At 42.5% G+C, this 19,327-nt stretch overlaps 2 protein-coding genes and 3 non-coding genes across 5 annotated transcripts in view; all 5 read left to right on the top strand.

Annotated features, from left to right (window-relative positions):
- Window positions 1-639: 639 nt before the first annotated feature.
- On the top strand, window positions 640-9,524 carry ldhd (lactate dehydrogenase D). Its single transcript, XM_069163218.1, has 11 exons — window positions 640-765; window positions 3,393-3,505; window positions 4,091-4,232; window positions 4,347-4,488; window positions 5,343-5,502; window positions 5,616-5,815; window positions 6,260-6,388; window positions 6,666-6,793; window positions 7,555-7,645; window positions 7,912-8,023; window positions 8,624-9,524. Exons 1-11 carry the CDS (start codon window positions 673-675, stop codon window positions 8,802-8,804), a joined length of 1,491 nt encoding a protein of 496 aa, XP_069019319.1. The 5' UTR covers window positions 640-672; the 3' UTR covers window positions 8,805-9,524.
- On the top strand, window positions 1,611-1,681 carry trnag-gcc (transfer RNA glycine (anticodon GCC)). The gene has a single exon. It is a non-coding gene; the product is annotated as a tRNA-Gly (tRNA).
- On the top strand, window positions 2,009-2,079 carry trnag-gcc (transfer RNA glycine (anticodon GCC)). The gene has a single exon. It is a non-coding gene; the product is annotated as a tRNA-Gly (tRNA).
- trnag-gcc (transfer RNA glycine (anticodon GCC)) lies at window positions 2,303-2,373 on the top strand. The gene has a single exon. It is a non-coding gene; the product is annotated as a tRNA-Gly (tRNA).
- A 4,132-nt stretch (window positions 9,525-13,656) lies between the features above and the next one.
- znrf1 (zinc and ring finger 1) overlaps window positions 13,657-19,327 on the top strand; it is a 46,829-nt gene continuing 41,158 nt past the window's right edge. The window contains exon 1 of the mRNA XM_069162342.1: window positions 13,657-14,640. Coding sequence (XP_069018443.1) covers window positions 14,247-14,640 — 394 coding nt within the window. The 5' untranslated portion in view covers window positions 13,657-14,246. The remainder of the gene's footprint in view (window positions 14,641-19,327) is intronic.

Raw genomic sequence — 19,327 nt, 5'->3', positions numbered from 1 at the left:
AAAAATTATTTGGGGTAACCTTTAAATATCCGCATAAATGTTCAAAGACCTTATGTATTAATATATTGTCGCGATATAAATACTCTAAACCTAATTTTTTTTTTTAAAGTAATAGTGTTTTGTTACAATTGGTATTCAAAAAGCACTATTAGTTCACTGCATAGCAGGCCTAATATTTGAATATATTAACACGTAAACCTTTTGTAATAACAAACTACTACTAGTTTTTTTAATTTCAGTCTTTATTGGATGGGAGGGAAATGACATGCAGTACGAGTCTGGCTGTCCATAAATCAAACCAGACTCGCTACTGACAGTTGCACCCTATAACGACTGGGTTATCGTGTCATCCAGAGTAATGTGTAAATGATTAAAACAGCTAAAAGTAATGGAAAGATAGTTAAAATAACAAAGTAATGTATAAATGCTTGAGATTTGCTAAATGTAATGGAGAAATGATTAAAACAGCTATAACTAATGGATCAATTTTAGGATACTATCCAGTAATAGAAGGTGCAAGATTCAACCAATAAAGATATAATGTGCTTTAAAGTATCAAACTATTATTTTATTTTGAAAAGGGCTGCAGCGGAAGTGGTGCGTTTGCGGTGACGGTTATTTTGTCAGGTGTTATTTTCACCAGTCAGTCGGTGACTTCAGCTCGGTCGGACAATGTTCCTCGGTTTGACACGGAGCCCCCTGCTGCGGCGTCACCGGCGCTGCCTCCCGCAGTGTCGCCACGTTACACCGGAGCCCACGGCCACGGTGAGTGCGTTTTAAAACAAGTCAACTTTTATGGTTTTTATTTATTTTTATTTATTTTGAGGGAGGGGGGGGGGATTGAGGTGCCCCGCCCCCCTCCTCCTCCCCCTTTACGCACACACGTTCTCGTAACGTTAAATTATAAATTAAAATTAGTGTCTGGAATATTATTTTATTTAGTTTTAATAACATGTACAGTGTACTTTTGAAAATCATTTGAAGATGAATGAAAAAAATCGTGATAATTTTTAAGAAATTATTTACACGGTCCTCCAAGTATGCTGATTATTACTTGTTTATATGTATTTTGAAGAACATCTGCCTGCATTAGGTATTTCAGATTTATGACTATGACACACCAAAGTGGTCTCAAAAATGGCTATTGTGTGCAAATGCTGTGCAACACGTGACTCTTAATATATTATTTCCTATAAAACTTCCAGAATCTACTTCAATGCAAAGTAACGTCGTGCAAATATAAATTATATATTTTTCTTATAGTCACGGGGGGAATTGAATTGTGTTTTTTTTTTGCAGTGAGTTGTGCTTCTTAATAGTTTTAGTCACTGCCTACATACACACTCCTTCAGACGCGTTTTAAATGCATATATCTCTGCCTGATGTTGCTTGGTGAATTTGAGAGCATATATTGGAATCCATTTGCAAGTAAAATAATTATCAATACCAGTTATGGAAGCCCAGTCAGGATATAAATTCTTTTGTTTTTAAAAAAAAAAATTATTTCTACGTCATACATTGCATTAGCTGAGAAGTGAGTGTTAATGTATGTACATGTTCTCGGCGTGTCACCTGTCAGGTGACCTCTGTGCCAAAGTTGTGCAACATCTGCATTGGTGGTTCAGTGGTAGAATTCTCGCCTGCCACGCGGGAGGCCCGGGTTCGATTCCCGGCCAATGCAACAAACTTTATTTTTCCACGTGGGTATATTTTAACAAACGCTGTTCACTTTTCAGACCTGAAGTTTATGTAAAGTGCTTTATGGTTTGTTTTGTCTCATGACACACAGTCACAGAGACGCTAGTTTCCACGTCTCCGGCTCCTCCTTCTCCCTTCTTGCTCACTCCACGCCTCTCCCCTCTTGTTGGACACACACGGGCACTTTTCCGCCGTTTCCTGAGACTCGGATTAAGGATCAGAGAGGTGCAAAAATATCATCTTTATTTCCTGTTGCGCTCATGTCGGTAGGTCGTTTTTCTCATGACGGTGCCCATAGCAGGCTCGTCAAGCATTGGTGGTTCAGTGGTAGAATTCTCGCCTGCCACGCGGGAGGCCCGGGTTCGATTCCCGGCCAATGCAAATATCCTTTTCTTTTTTTTGTCGCTCTAACATATTTGCTCGACGAAATCTCCTATATAAAAGAAAAATATATATACTATGAACGTGTTGGACGAATTGTATTGTACACACTAACATTTTGACCTCATGTAAACCTTCTGCTGTTGTTTGAAAAAATATCAGTGCAACTGTTGGCTGTGCCTCTGTTGTGTCGGGCTGTCCATTCTCATGTACGTTTTCATAAGCATTGGTGGTTCAGTGGTAGAATTCTCGCCTGCCACGCGGGAGGCCCGGGTTCGATTCCCGGCCAATGCAACAAACTTTAATTTTCCACATATAATGGGTATTTTTTTTTTTTTTACAGCTCTAACGTTTTTACTGTACAAACATGGAAAATTTGACTTAATGTGAACTTCTGGCGTTGTTGGAAGATATAATTTTTATTTTGATGCAGCCTCTAGGAACAATAAAAACAGCAAACCAACCTTTGATGGTTAAAAAAAACAAAATGGATGGCAGATTAAACTGAGTGACGCTTCTTTGGCCGTACTTTTCTGAAAAGAGACTCCTGAAAGTCCTCCCAGCTCATCTCCTTTGCCATTCCCATATCTCGATAAAGTTGAGTCCGGCATCCTTCCTCTTTTTGTCTTTTTGTCTGTCCGGAAGAATCCTGTTTGAGGGAATTCCCCAAAAAGCATCTTGGCATTTGACGGTCCTTCTGCAGCATAACTTTGATGCAGCTTCTTAGAGCTGCTCTCCCTCGGTTGGTGGAGTAAGGTGCCGTAGTGTGATGTAAAATCATATTTTCTACCACGAAGGTCTTTTCAGATCCGTTTTGTTTTTTCAATGCTGTAATGGCCATTTTAATAAAAACCTTTTAACAGTTACGTAATTCCTCCCTGCCGTTTCTGCCGTCTCTCGTTTCTATTTACATATTTAAATCTATTTAAATCTATTTTTAAATTAGTGAAACGGCGCCAGTAGGTGTTGGTAAAAGTACCAAGGAGTAGGAGTGCATTACTGCTGGGCACTGGTAAAAATACATTGGAGATAAGATAACGGTTGCTTAAACTATTCAATCGTTTTTGTTTTATTATGTTATGTATTTATTTTATTTCACTTTATTAAAATTTGATGTTAAAAGCATTAAAAAAACGAAAAAAAACACGCCATGACTTAAAATCTGGGGTTTCGTTTTTAATCAAAAGTCATCTTGGTAACACGACCACAGCAACAGTCGACGGTTTGATTTTGCTTTTAATATTTATTTCTTTTTCGATGACTCGCTGTGTGTGTGTGTGTGTGTGTGTGTGTGTGTGTGTGTGTGTGTACAGAGGGCGTCTGTGGACGGCGTGCTCTCTGCATTCAGGTCTATATGCGGCGAGGACGGCGTCTCGTTGAGTGAAGCCGTCAGAGAGCAACACGGCAAAGACGAGTCTGTACACAGGTCAGTCCGTCCGTCCGTCACACCGACACACAATCACAACGTTGCATGGGAATGGTGCTTTTTAATAAGACATTTTTTAAATGCATATATATAAGATGCATTTTTCTCCAGAGTTATATACACTCACATTTCTCGGTGGTGGTACTTACAGAGCTGAAATGTTAGGATGCTCCCTTTTGGGTTGGGATGGATTTATGCAACATCAGCAGTAAAAGCAGGCAATGCATCGGACTATTTTTTTTTTAGTAAAGATGGAGCTGAACCAGAAGATGAAGCTTTAGATTTACCGGCAGACCTCCGTTCCAACCTCCACCTTTTGGGGTCGTGAGCTTCGGGTACGGCACGACTCGGTCCAATCAACGGAAATAATCGAATGTGAGCCTTGATTATTTTATCATTTCATGTCCTTCTAGTCGACTTGTAACTGAGGATATTCGCACAAAAACATTTCCTCTCGTGGACCTCGGTCGCTGAATTAATTCCAAATTAGGTTTTGGTTTTTTATTTTGAGGGGAGGAAAATCAAAAGCTGCCATTTTACTTTAGAGAACGGCGAGTTGATCGTGTCGCATCTCTGCCGTCCCAGATGCTGCCCCCCAGATGTGGTGGTGTTTCCACACTGCGTGGAGGAGGTCAGTGCCCTGGCCAAGGTCTGCCACAACCACCGCCTTCCCATCATCCCCTTCGGCACCGGGACGGGCCTGGAGGGAGGGGTCAGTGCTGTGAAGGTGAGAGAGCGCGTCGGTGACTGGATGTAGGTCCCGTACAAATAGCAGCAATTTTTAATCGTGATAAACTGTAAATAAACACGTATCTACACGTTTCTCTCTCCGGCCCTCCAGGGTGGCGTGTGCTTCAGTTTAAGGAACATGGACCAGGTTCTGGATCTCCACCCGGATGACTTTGACGTGACGGTGGAGCCCGGCGTGACCCGGAAGGCCCTCAACGCCTACCTGCGGGACACCGGCCTCTGGTTCCCTGTCGGTCAGTCACGCCGCTTCCCGGCTTTCTCTTGCGGGGTTCCCCGGTAGCTCGGTGAAAGGACCGGGACGCGTTTTTAAAACGGCAAAATGAATGAAAGTGCTGCTGCTGGTGAAGAAAAAAAAAAAAAAAAAAAAAGCCAGCAAGTAAAAGCATCAAATTAACAGTTGTGATGTTGGTGATAAGCAAAACAAAAATAAACGAGTGTATTTTACGCGTGAAAGAGGATTACAATGGACAGCTTTTTAGTTTTGGCATTAAAATGTCACAACATCCGAGATTCGCTCATCTGTAGCAAAAATACACCCGTTCGCTTCTGATTGGATAAAACAAAACAAAAGATCAACAAGAATTCAGCTCCGTGTCCCGACGTCATGAATGAAGTGAAAAGAAACATCTATTTCGTTTCAGTCCTTCGCGCATCGATCCAGCATGTGGACGTTCTTCACTTTTCTATTTCCCTGTTGGTCTTGTCACAATAAAAGCACCTTTTCAAAATAAAATCTTTTCCATTCAGGTATCCACCAAGTTTTCATGAGAGCATCTTTTTTTTTAATATGTATATATATATATATTATCTGTGGAAGTGAAAAGAAAGTCATTTTCGAGTGAGCCGACGTGATTTATTTGTTCTCGCTCTGTCAGAGTTTAAGTGGTAAAATATTTAATGAGGTTTTCTGTAACAAGTATCCAACAAATAATCTATAAACGGATATTATTAAAGTAGTTGAAATTCAATATTAACAAGTTATTATTTCCAAGTTACAGGTTGATCACAGCAGTCACTCGCAATACCGTTGTCAGATTTACAGATCTACGATTTGAATAAGAAGTGAGGAAACGCATTGTTGTCTCAGATCCGGGAGCGGATGCGTCTCTGTGCGGCATGGCGGCCACCAGCGCCTCCGGCACCAACGCCGTGCGCTACGGGACGATGACGGAAAACGTCATCAACCTGGAGGTGGTGTTGGCCGACGGCACCGTCGTACACACCGCCGGTAAGGGCCGACGTCCCAGGTACGCGCCTCCTTTTTTTTTTTTTTTCTTGTTTTTTTTTAAAACCAGAACACGGTTCGTGATGTCGCCTCGTGCTTTTTAAAAGCCTCACGGCTTCGTTTTTCTGTCCCCAGGAAGACGGCGGCAGGCTACAACATGACCAACCTGTTTGTGGGGTCGGAGGGAACGCTGGGAATCATCACCAAAACGACACTCCGCCTGTACGGCATCCCGGAGGCCATGCTGTCGGCCGTCTGCTCCTTCCCCTCCGTGCAGGCGGCGGTGGACAGCACCGTGCAGGTCCTGCAGGCCGGAGTTCCCATCGCTCGCATCGGTGAGAAGGGAGGAAGGAAACTAAGGAGGGGGTGGTGAACGTTTTCTCATAAAGGAAGACATCTCTTCAGATCGTTCTTTGATGGTCACTTTAACGCCCTTTGGACAAATGAACCGTATGATTTCATGGTCCCCGTGTTAACGAAGAAGAAACGCCAGTGGGGATCTAAAAATCAGTGAAGTATTGAAGTTACCGTAAACGTTCATGTCATTATTACAAATTCAAAAAAAATTCCTACGAGATAGGGAGGAATATATCGTATAATCAGGAATGAAAATAAATCAATATCAGTTATTGACAGCTGGAAAAAGAAATTCAGCTATTAAGCAAACAAAAAAAAGAAGAAACGATGGATCACGCTGACATTTCCCTCGTCCTGTTTGTCCTGTGTGTGTGTGTGTGTGTGTGTGTGTGTGTGTGTGTGTGTGTGTGTGTGATATCCAGAGTTTCTGGATGACGTGATGATCGACGCGTGCAACAGGTTCAGCTCTCTGTCCTACCCCGTCGCCCCGACTCTGTTCCTGGAGTTTCACGGCTCGGAGCGAAGCCTCGAAGAACAAGTCGGCACCACCGGTGAGCGAGTTGTGGTGAAACACCGACAGAAATGTTTTTAAAAACAAAATGAGCACCTTAGTGTTGGTTTCTGAGATCGAAATTGCGGTTCATCCTGAGCGCTGAATTTTGACCCTCCGGCGCTTCACGTACTGCTGAACATGTTCACTGCTCATGTTTGCTTAGTGAGCAATACTTTTGTTGATATTTGGTTGCTAACGTAGACTAATGCTGGTTCACGGCGACATCATGAAACTCTCACATTTCTGGTTTGTGTGGGTTTTTTTTTTTTCTTCAGCGGACATCACTCAGTGTAACGGAGCTTCCGACTTCCAGTGGGCTCGAGATGCTGAAACTCGGAGCCGGCTGTGGCAAGCTCGTCACGACGCCTGGTACGCCGCTCTGGCTCTCAGACCCGGCTGCAAGGTAAACAAACAAACAAACAAACAAACAAACAAACAAACAAACAAACACACTGTTTTAAAGGCCGGCCCGCCAGTGGGCCCTCAGAACAAGATCGCACTCTTTGACAAGACAAAGTCCATGGAGGAGGCTTTAGGATGAGCCCACCCCTGCTTATAGATACTGTTCATACACACAGATATTTCTTACAATAATCACTCAACTCAACAGTTATTTATCTTTAAAGATAAATTGCCGTAATTGTGGCCTCGAGATGGCGAGCAGATTTCTATACACATCTGGCTTACGTGTGCAGCATAAGGACATTTTTTATTATTCATTAGTTAGGTGGCCATGAATAATGCAAATAATGAGCTTCGTAAACAGGCTGCTGGAGGACGGAGGGGGAAATCTGAAGACGGATTTATATAAATCTAAACAAGCTTTACTGAATAAAACCTCACAGATTTGTTTAAAACGGATCCAGATCTTTTGAAATAGTTCCACTTAATGTTATGAAATGTGAACGTTATATTTATACAAAGCATGTTGAGCGACAGGGAAGACGGGAAGATGTAATATTGTTTAATAGAGCTGTTCTTCGGGGATGAAACGTCATATTATTATAACTTACTGCTGCTGTGTGAGAACTCGAGAGCTTTAGAGATGAAGCTGTTGGTCGAACAGACGTCGACTACACGAGCACCGTCACGACTCGGGCTTCACAGGCTGTCTCACTTCATTTACGTTTGAATTCCTTCCCATGTGTGTTTGTGTGTGCGTAGGCGTACGCCACCGATGTGTGTGTCCCACTGTCTCGACTGCCCGAAGTCATCGTGGAGACGAAGGAGGACCTGATCGAGAACAGACTCACGGGTGAGGAGCAGAACATTAACCTTGTTTACCTGGAAACAGCTGGTTGAAACTGCGACTGAATGACACGCCGAGTGACTCCGGTGTTCTTCAGAGCAGTTGAGTGTGTTTTATTGCATTTATTTCTTCGTTGTAGGAAAAAACATGTTGGAAGCCTTTTAACAACAAACCTTAAACGGGAGCGACGGCAGGTTGAACTGACGTGTGGAAGATGTGTTTTTTTTTTTCTTCTTGGTTTGTAATGACCGATGATGCCGTCGGCCTTTCAGGTCCAATCGCGGGCCACGTGGGCGACGGTAACTTCCACTGTCTCATGGTGGTGGATCCCGGCGACCCGGACGAGCTGCACCGAGTCCACCTGTTCACCGAGAGACTGGCCAGGTAACCGTGTCTCTGATCCCGTCACCTCTCCGGTCCGCTTCCTCTCAAATCCTCCACCAATCAGGACTTCGATCCGCGGAGCTTCGTCGTTAACTGATGCGAAGTTTCCTGGTTCATTTCTGACCTCTATGTTAATGAAATTTAAATTATTCAGCTTTTGTTAGTTTTAGTTATCGAAAACTGTTTTGGTTTTTTGGTTTTTTTTTTGTCCAGTTTCCATCCTGCAATTTCATTTTTAGCATCTTTATGTGACTATTATCCCATTTTGAACTTAGAAATAACTCTTCTGTGCACGTTGTAATCACTCGATTTCCACAAAATAGACATTATGGAGCCGCGCATGAAGGAATATTTACTTCCCATTTGGTTCCTTCCTTTATATACAGCAGAAAATTCAACCAAACATTGGAACGATAATTAGTCATATCAAGTTATTTTAATTGGTTTAAAATGGGTTGATTTTTGATACGTTTACTTAAGGAGAAATTGACAGCTCACACGGAGACGTTAGTGTCTTCAGATTTAGTGTTTTTGTGAAGTCACACATATATTGTGATATCGGTAACAGTCTAAATTAAGAGGTGTTTGTTCCTCCTGCAGGCGCGCCCTGGCCGTGGACGGTACCTGTACGGGGGAGCACGGGGTGGGTTTAGGAAAGAGAGCGCTGCTGTGTGAGGAGCTCGGACCTCAGGCCATCCAGGTCATGCACGGTCTCAAGGACGCCCTCGACCCGAAGAACCTGATGAATCCTGGGAAGATTCTGCAGAAGGGAGAGCTATGAAAGCAGCGCGAGGGATGACCAAGTACTTCCTGGTAAAACGGGACTTCTGGATCAAATGTTAACAGTTGATCACTCAAAAAGGGAAATCTAATAGGGTATCGAGCAAGCAGCCATTTTTTTGGAAATTCAGTTAAATCGAGAAAACCATTAATATTATGTTTTGAATTAACTGCAGCTGCAGTCCGTTGATGTCTTCTTCACTGTGTGGGACTTTTTTTTTTAAAGCATGCCAGCGTCCCCACATGTCCCAGAAACCAGGACTCGTTTTCCATAACTGGAAAACACCTGAAAAAAAAAAAAAGACTGAAATGTCCTGGAAACATCTGGAAAATAATTTGTACACTTTCTTCTTTATTTTTGGCTGAAACAACTTAAATTCACCTGAAGCTAAAATCACTGTTAATTTATTTATTGTTTTAAGTCTGAACATTGTTTAAAACACACTTTTTAGATTTTTTGAACCATTTTGTTTGTAAAGGCAAAAAAAACAAAAAACAGTGTCAACAGTGGACAAGATTGATGTTGGATTAAAGCACTTTAAATCATCTAGCAGGAATTTAACTTTTGTTAATTTAACAAACAAATGTGTCGTTTTTGTTTTCGGACCACTTCACAACTTAAAAACATGAGTTGATCTGACTTGTTGTTTTAACTTGAAATGGCTTGAATGAATTCACTACTTCAGTCAACTTATTCAACTATATTTGTAAAGAAATAAAAGCAGCATATTACCAAACTTCCCAGCATGCATTGTTTGACATTTCATTCCAGCTTTCTGTCTTTAAATCAAGTAAAGATGATGAAGATTAATAGAGTTCTTTCCTCTGCACATGTTTAAATGGTTAATGTCTGAAAAGGACACTTGTACCATTAAAAAATGTATTCATTTCCAAAAATACAGGACGGTGAGTACTATTAAAAAAAAAAATTGTTTTTACAAGGCAATGAGTATTTCAAGTTATTTAAATGTCACAATTATTTTTTCTTTTATGCATTTGTAGCTTATCAGTTACTAATAATTTTGAAAGCTGCATTTATTTGATACAGTTAAAAGTTTTGGTTAATAAGCGACTTCTTTCACATTGTAAAAAAAATTGTAGGTGCCGGCATCCAAACACCAGGGGGCGCTGCAGAGAAGGGTGAAACAAAAACAAAAATCGACTTCGAGTTAACTAAACTTGGCTAATTTTACACTTTCAAAATGTCTTTCAACTCATTATTCCACATGAATTCAGTTTATTCATTTTTTTTTAAAGCCTATCTTGAGTTCCACCTCACCTTTATTGTTTTGGCTGTGAAACACTCAGAATATAAAATAAAGGATATTGCTGGAAGGTTGAGAGACATCAGTTTGTCCTTCCTCAAGAGTAATTTGTCTCTTTAGGACTCGCGTCACGATCCCACAGCTGGTAAACTGGACATAAAAAAAAAAACAGCTTCATGCCAGATTAACATCCATCCAGCCTTTCTAAGTACCTCCAGGTCCTCGTGTGGCTGTGATGGCGCAATACTCTCCTCCACCACAAGGGGTCAGCGGTGCATCCTCGTGGGAAAAACCTGCAGCTTCTCAAACGTTTGAACCCTAGAAAATGGACAAAATAAAATGCTTCAGTAGATTTTTCAATATTGTTCTCCCAGCATGCAGCCAGAACGAACGAAATAAACAGGTTAGCACACTCACAACCACTAAAATCGACTTTTAATAAAAAAAACTACTACTTCATAGTGACTCCGTTATAGTTTGTAAACTGTATATTTCATTATCACTGGTTTGTAAGAATTTCCAGCACCAATGCGTGCATGTTTTTACTGGTCAGTGAATATTACCTGCACACTTTTAATTAATGACATCCATTGGTTTGAGTGACATCGGTGACTGAACAGCGTAGAAAGGGGGGAGATTACTGACTGGTCCCTGGGTCCGAGTCCCGGCTTTAATTACGATAGAAAATGACCACAAAGAGACAAAATGACAAAAAAAAGGACAAAAAAAACCCCTGCAAAGTGACAAGAAATGATGCCAGAGAGACAAATGCCACAAAGTAGAGAAAACAACCACAAAAAGAGGCACAAAATGATAGGAGTGACAAAAAGTCGTGACAAAGAGACAAAACGACACAAATGCAAAACAAAATGACCACAAAGTCACAACAATAATGACAAAGAGACACAAAATGACCGCAAATCTGCACCCAGAGGCTCATCGTTTTATAATTCGTCCATTATATAAATTATTATAAATGTTTCTATGATTGCTAAAAGTGTTTTATTTATTTTTTTACAGTTCCTCTTCTGTCTGCCAGTACATGAGGAGGAGTTTCTCTTTGGGGGCCGTGAAGAGTGATTCACAGTCTAATTTGCATATTTATTTATTTTTTTTCAACTTTATTTATTGATTTTTCTTAGTTTCTTAGATTTTTTTTTTTTTTACATCCTTCACCCCTCTACAGGGATTCAGGAACATTATATACATGCAATCATAAATGCAAAAATATTGGAAGAATAAGATCAACAAATTGGACCAACAGATGTTTTCCAATTAGTTAAGCAAATTTTCTAATTCATATTACTTCTTGGAAACTGTAAATGACCCCCCCCCCCCCTCCGCCTCCTCCTCCTCCTCTTCCTCAGGTAAATCACCTCTTATCCAGGAGTCAATGCTCTATAGACTTATTTGTATTAAATTTATGTTCGGACCACTTGTACTGATTGTGCGCCTGGTTTATGTGTTGAAGTGTGTGTGTGTGTGTGTGTGTGTGTGTGTGTGTGTGTGTGTGTGTGTGTGTGTTTACATGGCTGAGGAGCAGACCAGCGACCATTTATAGGCCTGCTGTCATTATAGCAGGCGAGATTAACACCTACCGTGTCACAGTAAGTACTTTACCATAGTTTTACCTTATTGGGTAGCGAGACGACTGCATGAGACCGATTGTGTGTTATTGGGAAGAAACAAACACAGCCAAGCAGAATAAAACCAGCCTAATTACCACACACACACATACACACACACACACACACACACACACACACACACACACACACACACACACCAACACACACGTGCACGCACGCACAGGATTAGACCAAGTAATCCCAAACCAAACATGCAAGCCTGTAATCCCAATAATTTAGCATATGGTGGTGAAATCTGTGCATAACGTGGATAATGACAACAATATGGAGGACCGGCTAGAGGCCTGGCACTGTGGGGGGGGGGGGGGGGGGGGGGCACAAGAGAATTATGGGTAAACGAAGAGGTGGCAGTAGATCCATTTTTATTCCTCAATTAATAGATGAATTAAGAAGTGAATTATGTCACTTTTCCAGACCAGCAGATGTTAACACATTTTTGTGTAAAAATTTAAAAGGGTATCAGCAGGATTCAGCAAATTATATATTATTTAATTTATTACATTTTTGAGTTTTTAAAATTTCAATTTAAAGATGTAACATCTGTTTTGCAGCCACGCCATCCGAATTATGAATAATATCAATGAAAACCGGAAGGGATAATCACATTTAATTTCCAAAGTCCATGTATTTAGTGACACTTATTTCATTTATATTTAAATTTTAAATGAAATCCTGTCCAATCAGAAGGAAACGCCAGCTGCGAGCTAACATCAGCTCTTAGCGTAGTCATGGTTACAAACAAACAGTGTATTTTTGACAGTTAAAGACAAACTGTTTAAATAAACCAACAGTAAAATTAAAGTGGGTCAACTTCTACTGGTTAACCCACATTTGGTCCATTTTGAACCCCAAAGTCCCAACTTAAAAGTTTATTGGTGACGAATTGCCCACAAAACTTTAAATTGAACCCAATAAAATACACAAATTAAATGTCAGGTGAGCTTTAAAAAAAAAAAAAAAAAAAAAAAAAAAAAAATCACAATAGAGCAAATAATTTGAATGTTTAGGAACTTTTAGGAACTACTTTTTAACACTGCAAATCTTCTTGTCATGATGTTTTGACGTAAAGAGAATATTTTTTTATTTCGAATTTTTTTTTTAATTGACTGTCAACAAATTTATAAATGTCAGTACAATGAACTTAGAATTTGTTAATTCTTAACTTAAAAACATTAAATTAATCTCACTAAAAATAGTTTTTTCTTTCAGTGCATTGATTTTTGTTGTTGTTGTTGTTATTGTGCTTATGTTATTGCTGCCGTTGTTCTTATATTTTCTTGCTGGTCTTTTTTTTTCTCACAGACTGTTAAAAACTTACTAAACTCCAGATCAGACTGATCTACCTGAAGTCCACCTGCCACACCTGTCGCATCCTAAAACGCCCCAACGATCCCTCGGTTCAGACCGCCTACAGAAGAAATCCAGGCCAATCCCATGTTGAGGAATTAAAACAAAGTGTGTGTGGTTGTGTGTGTGTGTGTGTGTGTGTGTGTGTGTGTGTGTGTGTGTGTGTGGTGTGCGCGCGCGTGCGCGTGCGTCTTCTCCGGCACCGTCTCCCGTCCTGTCTGTGTTTATGATCCGAGCTTGCGCACTGAGCGCGTCCATTGTCTGGCCAGTAGCAGCAGCGGCAGCAGGAGCAGCGGCGGCGGCGGCGGAGCGGAGAGGAACGAAGCGCCGTTTCCGAGCGCAGGGGAGCGGCTTCACTTGTGACCCCGATCTCCGGGTGGAGGGAAACGAAAAGAAAGAAAGAAAGGAAAAAAAAAAAAAAAAAAAAAAAAAAAGCGACCGCTGGTTGGAGCCCACCGTTACCGGACCGGACTGACAAGCGCGGACGGCGACGTCATTTTTTTTTTTTTTTGGACCGGTTTTTTTTTTTTTTTTTTTTTTGTTTTTTGTGGGGGGGTGGGAGGGGTGGGAGGGGTGAGGGGAGGGAGGGGGGGGGTGGGGGGCCGGGTGGCGGTCAGACAGACAGCAACAGTTGTCACGATGTCTGAGATCAGATGAGGCGCGTGCAGCGGGGCGAACATTGCGGCGCTGCTGCGTTCCCGGCCGGTGCGGGATAAACGTGTTGCTGCCGCGTCCCGCCTGCAATGATACAGCCGTCTTAGGAAGCACCTGGGACGGCGGAGGGCAGCGCGGCGTGTGCATCTGTTTCGTCGTGCCGGGATTTCGGCGTCATTCACTGCTCGTCAGCCACCCCATCCACCCCCCCCCTGCCCCCAACACCACCCCCCCCTCCCTACCTCCCTCCCCTGGTTGTGTCGAGGTTTTGTCTGCGGCTGAGGTGAATCCAGACGTCAGGGCTGGCTCATGTTCCGCTCAGCAGGGAAACGGGCTGTTGCGTCTGCGGAGAGTCAGAGCTGACGAGCCTGCCGAGGCGCACGGACAGACAGGCAGGCCGAGAGACAGACAGGAGCGCGGGGAGGGGGGGCGACAGCCTGTTCCGGCTCTCTTGACCCTTTGCGGATCGAGCCGAGCCCCCTCCTGTTTCCACCCAGAACCCCCCACCCCAGTTCTCTCCCGCTTTGGATGGGGGGAAAGCAGAGCACGGCGGGGCGGCCCCGGGGTGCTTTTCCCGGCGTCTCTACGGATGACAGCGCGGTGCCACCCTCGGCCCACTTCGGTCACTACCGGCCGAGCGGCACCATGGGCCTGCGGAGCCGCTCGGTGAGCTCCGTGGCCGGGATGGGCATCGAGCACAGTCCCGCCGTGCCCTTCGGCTTCTACACCCCCAGAGGCACGGACTCGGATCGGGCCGGAGGGGGGTCAGGGGGCACTACCGCGGCCCCCCACGGTACCGGCTATCAGGACACTGGGGGCGGCGGGCACCACACGGACGGGGTGCTGTATCTGGGGTCCCGGGGGTCGCTGGCTGACACCTTGCCCCTGCACATCGCACCCCGCTGGTTCAGCGCGCACAGCGGTAAGGTCTGCTGCACACACACACACACACACACACACACACACACACACACACACACACACACACGCTTATCCAACACACGTCCACACACTGACAAGCAGCAGGCAGATTTTAGGTGACGGCTGAAGGATTAATCATCACACACACACAACCCCGCACAAAACACACCACCGCGGAGACCAGCTCCTACTTCCAGATACCTACAATCACGCACACCTTGTTTACCTGCAGGTATGGCTGCTGAACGACACCAATGCAGTGCCATTAAATCTCACTGTGGCGAAGGCAAGTTGAGAAGGGAAGCTGGCAGCTTGTGGCCTTCCAAAAATAACATTTGTAAAAGTGTATGTTTGGCCTCAAACGGGAAACTGGATGCATGCCGGTTTATTGTTGACATTTTTTTCTGCAGGAAATTGCCTCAAATTGAAGCTATTGGAACATTTATTTGGTGAAACAACCACTGGAAAGCTGTCAATAGGTCGTTTAAGATCTCTCTCTCTCTGTGTGTGTGTGTGTGTGTGTGTGTGTGTGTGTGTGTGTGTGTGTGTGTGTGTGTGTTGGATTTGGAGCGTTTCAGGGTTGTGCTCCGTCTCGACTGTCACCGCTGCACCATCTGCATAGGTCATTCCTTGTTGTGTGAAATGACACTAATAAGCCTGTTGCCAAATCTGGCTGAGTCAATTAGGCCTGTGATTAGAGAGGAGGAGGATGAGGAGGAGGAGGAGGAAGGAGGAGGAGGAGGAAGGTGAGCCGGAGAAGGGAAGAGAAGGGAGGATGGAGATAATGGTGGAGAGGGCTGTTCATGCTTAACATCGGCTTACCGCCCTCCACAATATGTTTGTGACTGGACACACCTGCGCGCGCACACACACACACACACACACACACACGCACACGCACACACTGTGGAGGTGTACATATGCTCGGATCAGCCTCAGATGTCCCTCACAATACACGTCGGTTTCATTCATACTTTCCTCCAGCAGCCAGGAAACAAGCAGCACTTTAGAGCTCGGTGACAATTTTAAAAAGTGATTCATTGTTAAGGACAAAAAAAAATAATTCTGGTGCCAATTTATTAAATGTGAATATTCTGTAGTTTCCTGGTTTTCTGTTGTAAATGAAACTACATTTTGGGTGACTTTGACAGCTGGTTAGACCACAATTTTCTTTTATTTGAATATGTTAATTTTACATTTTATATACTCAAATTAACCAGTTTATTAGGAAGATGAATGTCACATGTTTTGATGAGATTTTTGCGTGGTAATTACTTGAAACACAGAAAGAACTGCAGGAGTTTCAGCAGTAAAACAAAAGAGTTCAAATAAATGCCTTAAAACTGCCAAGTCAAGGCCACAAGATGGAGGATCTGACATATCCCCCCCCCCCCCCCCCCCCCCCAAAAAAAAATGAGCTTTTAATCCCAGTTATTCAGACACATAACGTGGAGTAAACATGGGTCTTTTTTTTTGGAGGGGGGGGGGGCAGAGCCAGATCCATTACAACTGCACGTACTCAAGTCGTTCAGCAATGAAGTAAATGGAGGAACATGATCAACACGCTTTCCCTTCGGTCTCTCCTGCGCTCGGCGAGCTCAGGCGAGTCCCCGGGCTCTCGTTACCAAAAAGCCCTGACCGGCTCACAGCGGGAGAACGGCAAGTCGAACGTCAGCATCTCGGCTGTTTTTACCCTCCCACATCGCCTAGCGACTCTGATGTGCTTTCATATCAGTGGGGGCAGATGACACAGGAGGAAAGAGGAGGAGGAGGAGGAGGAAAGAGGAGGAGGAGGAAAGAGGAGGAGGAGGAAAGACGCACAAGTCAGAAAAAAAAAGAGGCTGAATAACAGTCAACATGTCAAAATCACCTCGTTTGATGAAAAGTAGTTTTTTTTGTGTGATAAACGGGGTTTCTGAAGGACTCGCCAAGTTAGATTTAAGTATTTATAAGACCTTTTTTTTTTTTTTTAATAGCAAATAGAATGGAATCTAATACTTGTTTCACCAAGTGATGCAAAATGAGCTTAAAGGGATACAAAGTGGCTCCAGACTCTCCCACAGAGACACGGAGCTGCGACAAATAGACACAAAACAGCTACAAAGAGACGTAAAATGGCAACTAAAAGGTGCGAATCAACTACAAAATGACATAAAACAATCATAACGATGCAAAATGGCTGTAAAAGGGATAAAAAAAAAAAAAAAAGGAGCTGAAGATGCAACTACAAAGAGATATGGAGCAGCTAAAAGGAAGGAAAATGACAATAAGGAGACACAAAAGAAACCTAAAGTGATGCAAAATAACTTTAAATAGCTCCTGACAAAAAACTGCAACAAAGAAACATGGAGCATCTACAAAAAGATGCAAAACAACGACCACAAAACAACATAAAATGACCGTAAAAACATGCAAAATGAGAATTAAAAAGACAAAACAACTGGAAAGAGACACAAAACAAATCCCAAAGAGATGCAAAATGACTTTAAAGGGACACAAAACAACTACAAAGCGACATCAGCTACGAAGAGACGCAAAAATGACCAAAAAAAAAAAATTCAAAAAACGACCACATGGAAACACCAGACTTCTTAATACCACAAAGAAATATCACATTTAACACCTGTTTCATCATCATATTGTCCAAAGCGCTGAAGTGTCACTGGATGAGGAGATTGCGGCGTTCCCGGGCGATGGCTTCTGTCAAACAACTACAGAACAGACAAAATCCACCACAAAGAGACACAAAGAGATGGAAAAAAAACAACAACAACAAAGAGAAACAAAATGAGTACAAAGAGATGCAAAACAGGCACCAAAAAAAAAAACAATATGGTGGCATTGTTTGCGGTAGTTATGTAAAACCAGTAGGCACAAGATGAACTGTAATTATTTATTATTGTATCACATTTTCAGTTGTGTGTGACAAACAATCCGCGATGATAATTAATGACATTTACTTGGCAGCAGACGATCAGCAGCGTAAATAAAGAAGTAAACTGGAGCTGCGGATGAATACCCGCCGTCGAGGTTGTGACGCGGTTCAGCGGCGAAACTCGTACGGCATCTCGGCAGGAGAAGGGGTGCGGTAATATGAAGGTTAAAAACACAGCGGGTTAAAATACCTCGAGGGCCCCCCCCCCCCAAAAAAAAAATGTCACGTCTTTTAATGACGCGATAAAACATCGGTTGTTTTTCCGTTTGGACTCCAGGATTGCTTGGCCCCGACCTTTTCATTTCGCCGGTCACTGCTCTCGGCGGGGTTCTCCGTCCTGCCTGAGAAGGAGGGTTTTTCTGGAAATTTGAAGGCTGCGTTCAGAAACACCAAAATAGAGTCGTGTCCCCGAAAAAAAATCCAGAGTCCTCATTTACTTTTGCCGGGACCTCCGAGATGTCGCGGCGGGGTGCCGCTGCAAAAGAAAACTGCCCTCCGTCTGTCAAAAACTGTTCGAGCTGCAGCACAGAGTTGTTTTTTTATTTTTACCGCGTCGGTTCGTCCGGTCAGTTAAAAGTTTGGATTTTCGGTAAAACAGACTTTACTAGTTTTAGGTTAGGTTAGGTTAGGTTAGGTTAGGTTAGGTTAGGTTAGGTTAGGTTAGGATAGGTTAGGTTAGGTTAGGATAGGTTAGGTAGTTACTTTATTAATCCCCAAGGGTACATTTTTTCGCTACAGCAGCATACAGGAAAGCAATAAAATAATAATAAAATAATAAAAAGCAATAAAATAGCAGTGAAAAAATATTAAATATAAAATGCACAGTATATACGGTACGGTGTATATATATATATTTTATATACAAACAACCAAGAGACACAGACAACAGTGTTATTGTTTTGTGATGGATTTTGCCAGAGGTGAGTTTAAGTGTTTTTCTAATTAGATACTTGCCGACGTGTCCGAACCAGTAATCCCGCTGTCCCGGCCAGGTTTCCTTTCAAAAAGAGGTTTCCTAAAATCCACTTGGTTAAAAAAAAAAAAAGTTAAATATAATAAATGAAAATAGCGAACAGCATGTAGCTGTAGCTTTGCGCTAGCTGTAGTTTTGACCTTGCGAGCGTTGAAAAGTTGTTTCACAGCGTATTTACAAAATCTGGAGCCGTTTGCGCCGAGTCATCGGTTTTCATATACGAAACGTTCATCTGGTGCCAATCTATTAATCTGCTGTCGATTTAACTAAAGACTAGTTTATTATCATGTTTGTTATTTTAATTAACTGAATATTTTGGAGTTATTCTGGGCTGTTGGTAATTGTAGCTGGAATTATTCCCTGTTTTCTGACCTTTAATCAGCAAACAATTGACTGATTTATCAAAAGAATTAATCGTCAGATTAATGAATATAGAAAATAACTGCTAGTTGTGTCCACTGTGCAGCTTTCACTTGTAAAATGTTGGTACTCGTTGCACTGTTTAGTTTAATTTAATATTATTCTATATATTTTATTACTTGCTCTCTCAAACGTGAGGATTTGATGCATTTCTTTGTCTTTTATACAAGACAGTAAACAATATTTGTGGGACATCTGACTGTTAGTTGACTGAAACAAGACCATTTAAAGGTATTATTTTGGACTTGGTAATCGTAAGAGGCATTTTTGAACTATTTTCAGACTTATTTTGGGCAAAACGATGAATCGATAATTCAACAGAAGCCTCTTTCCTGTTATTGCGATTGTTTTCATGGTAAA

This window comes from Embiotoca jacksoni, unplaced genomic scaffold, assembly GCF_022577435.1.
Source record: "Embiotoca jacksoni isolate LCO1_2020_lvr unplaced genomic scaffold, fEmbJac1.0.p SCAF_3, whole genome shotgun sequence".
Taxonomy (NCBI): domain Eukaryota; kingdom Metazoa; phylum Chordata; class Actinopteri; family Embiotocidae; genus Embiotoca; species Embiotoca jacksoni.
This window is presented reverse-complemented; position numbering and strand designations above follow the sequence as displayed.

Bases quoted from the DNA above. Each gene is read 5' to 3' on its own strand.
- ldhd (XM_069163218.1), top strand. From the start codon at position 673: ATGTTCCTCGGTTTGACACGGAGCCCCCTGCTGCGGCGTCACCGGCGC. The intron at 6,389-6,665 runs GTGAGCGAGTTG...TTTTTTCTTCAG, and splicing joins AGAACAAGTCGGCACCACCG to CGGACATCACTCAGTGTAAC. The intron at 6,794-7,554 runs GTAAACAAACAA...GTGTGTGCGTAG, and splicing joins CTCTCAGACCCGGCTGCAAG to GCGTACGCCACCGATGTGTG.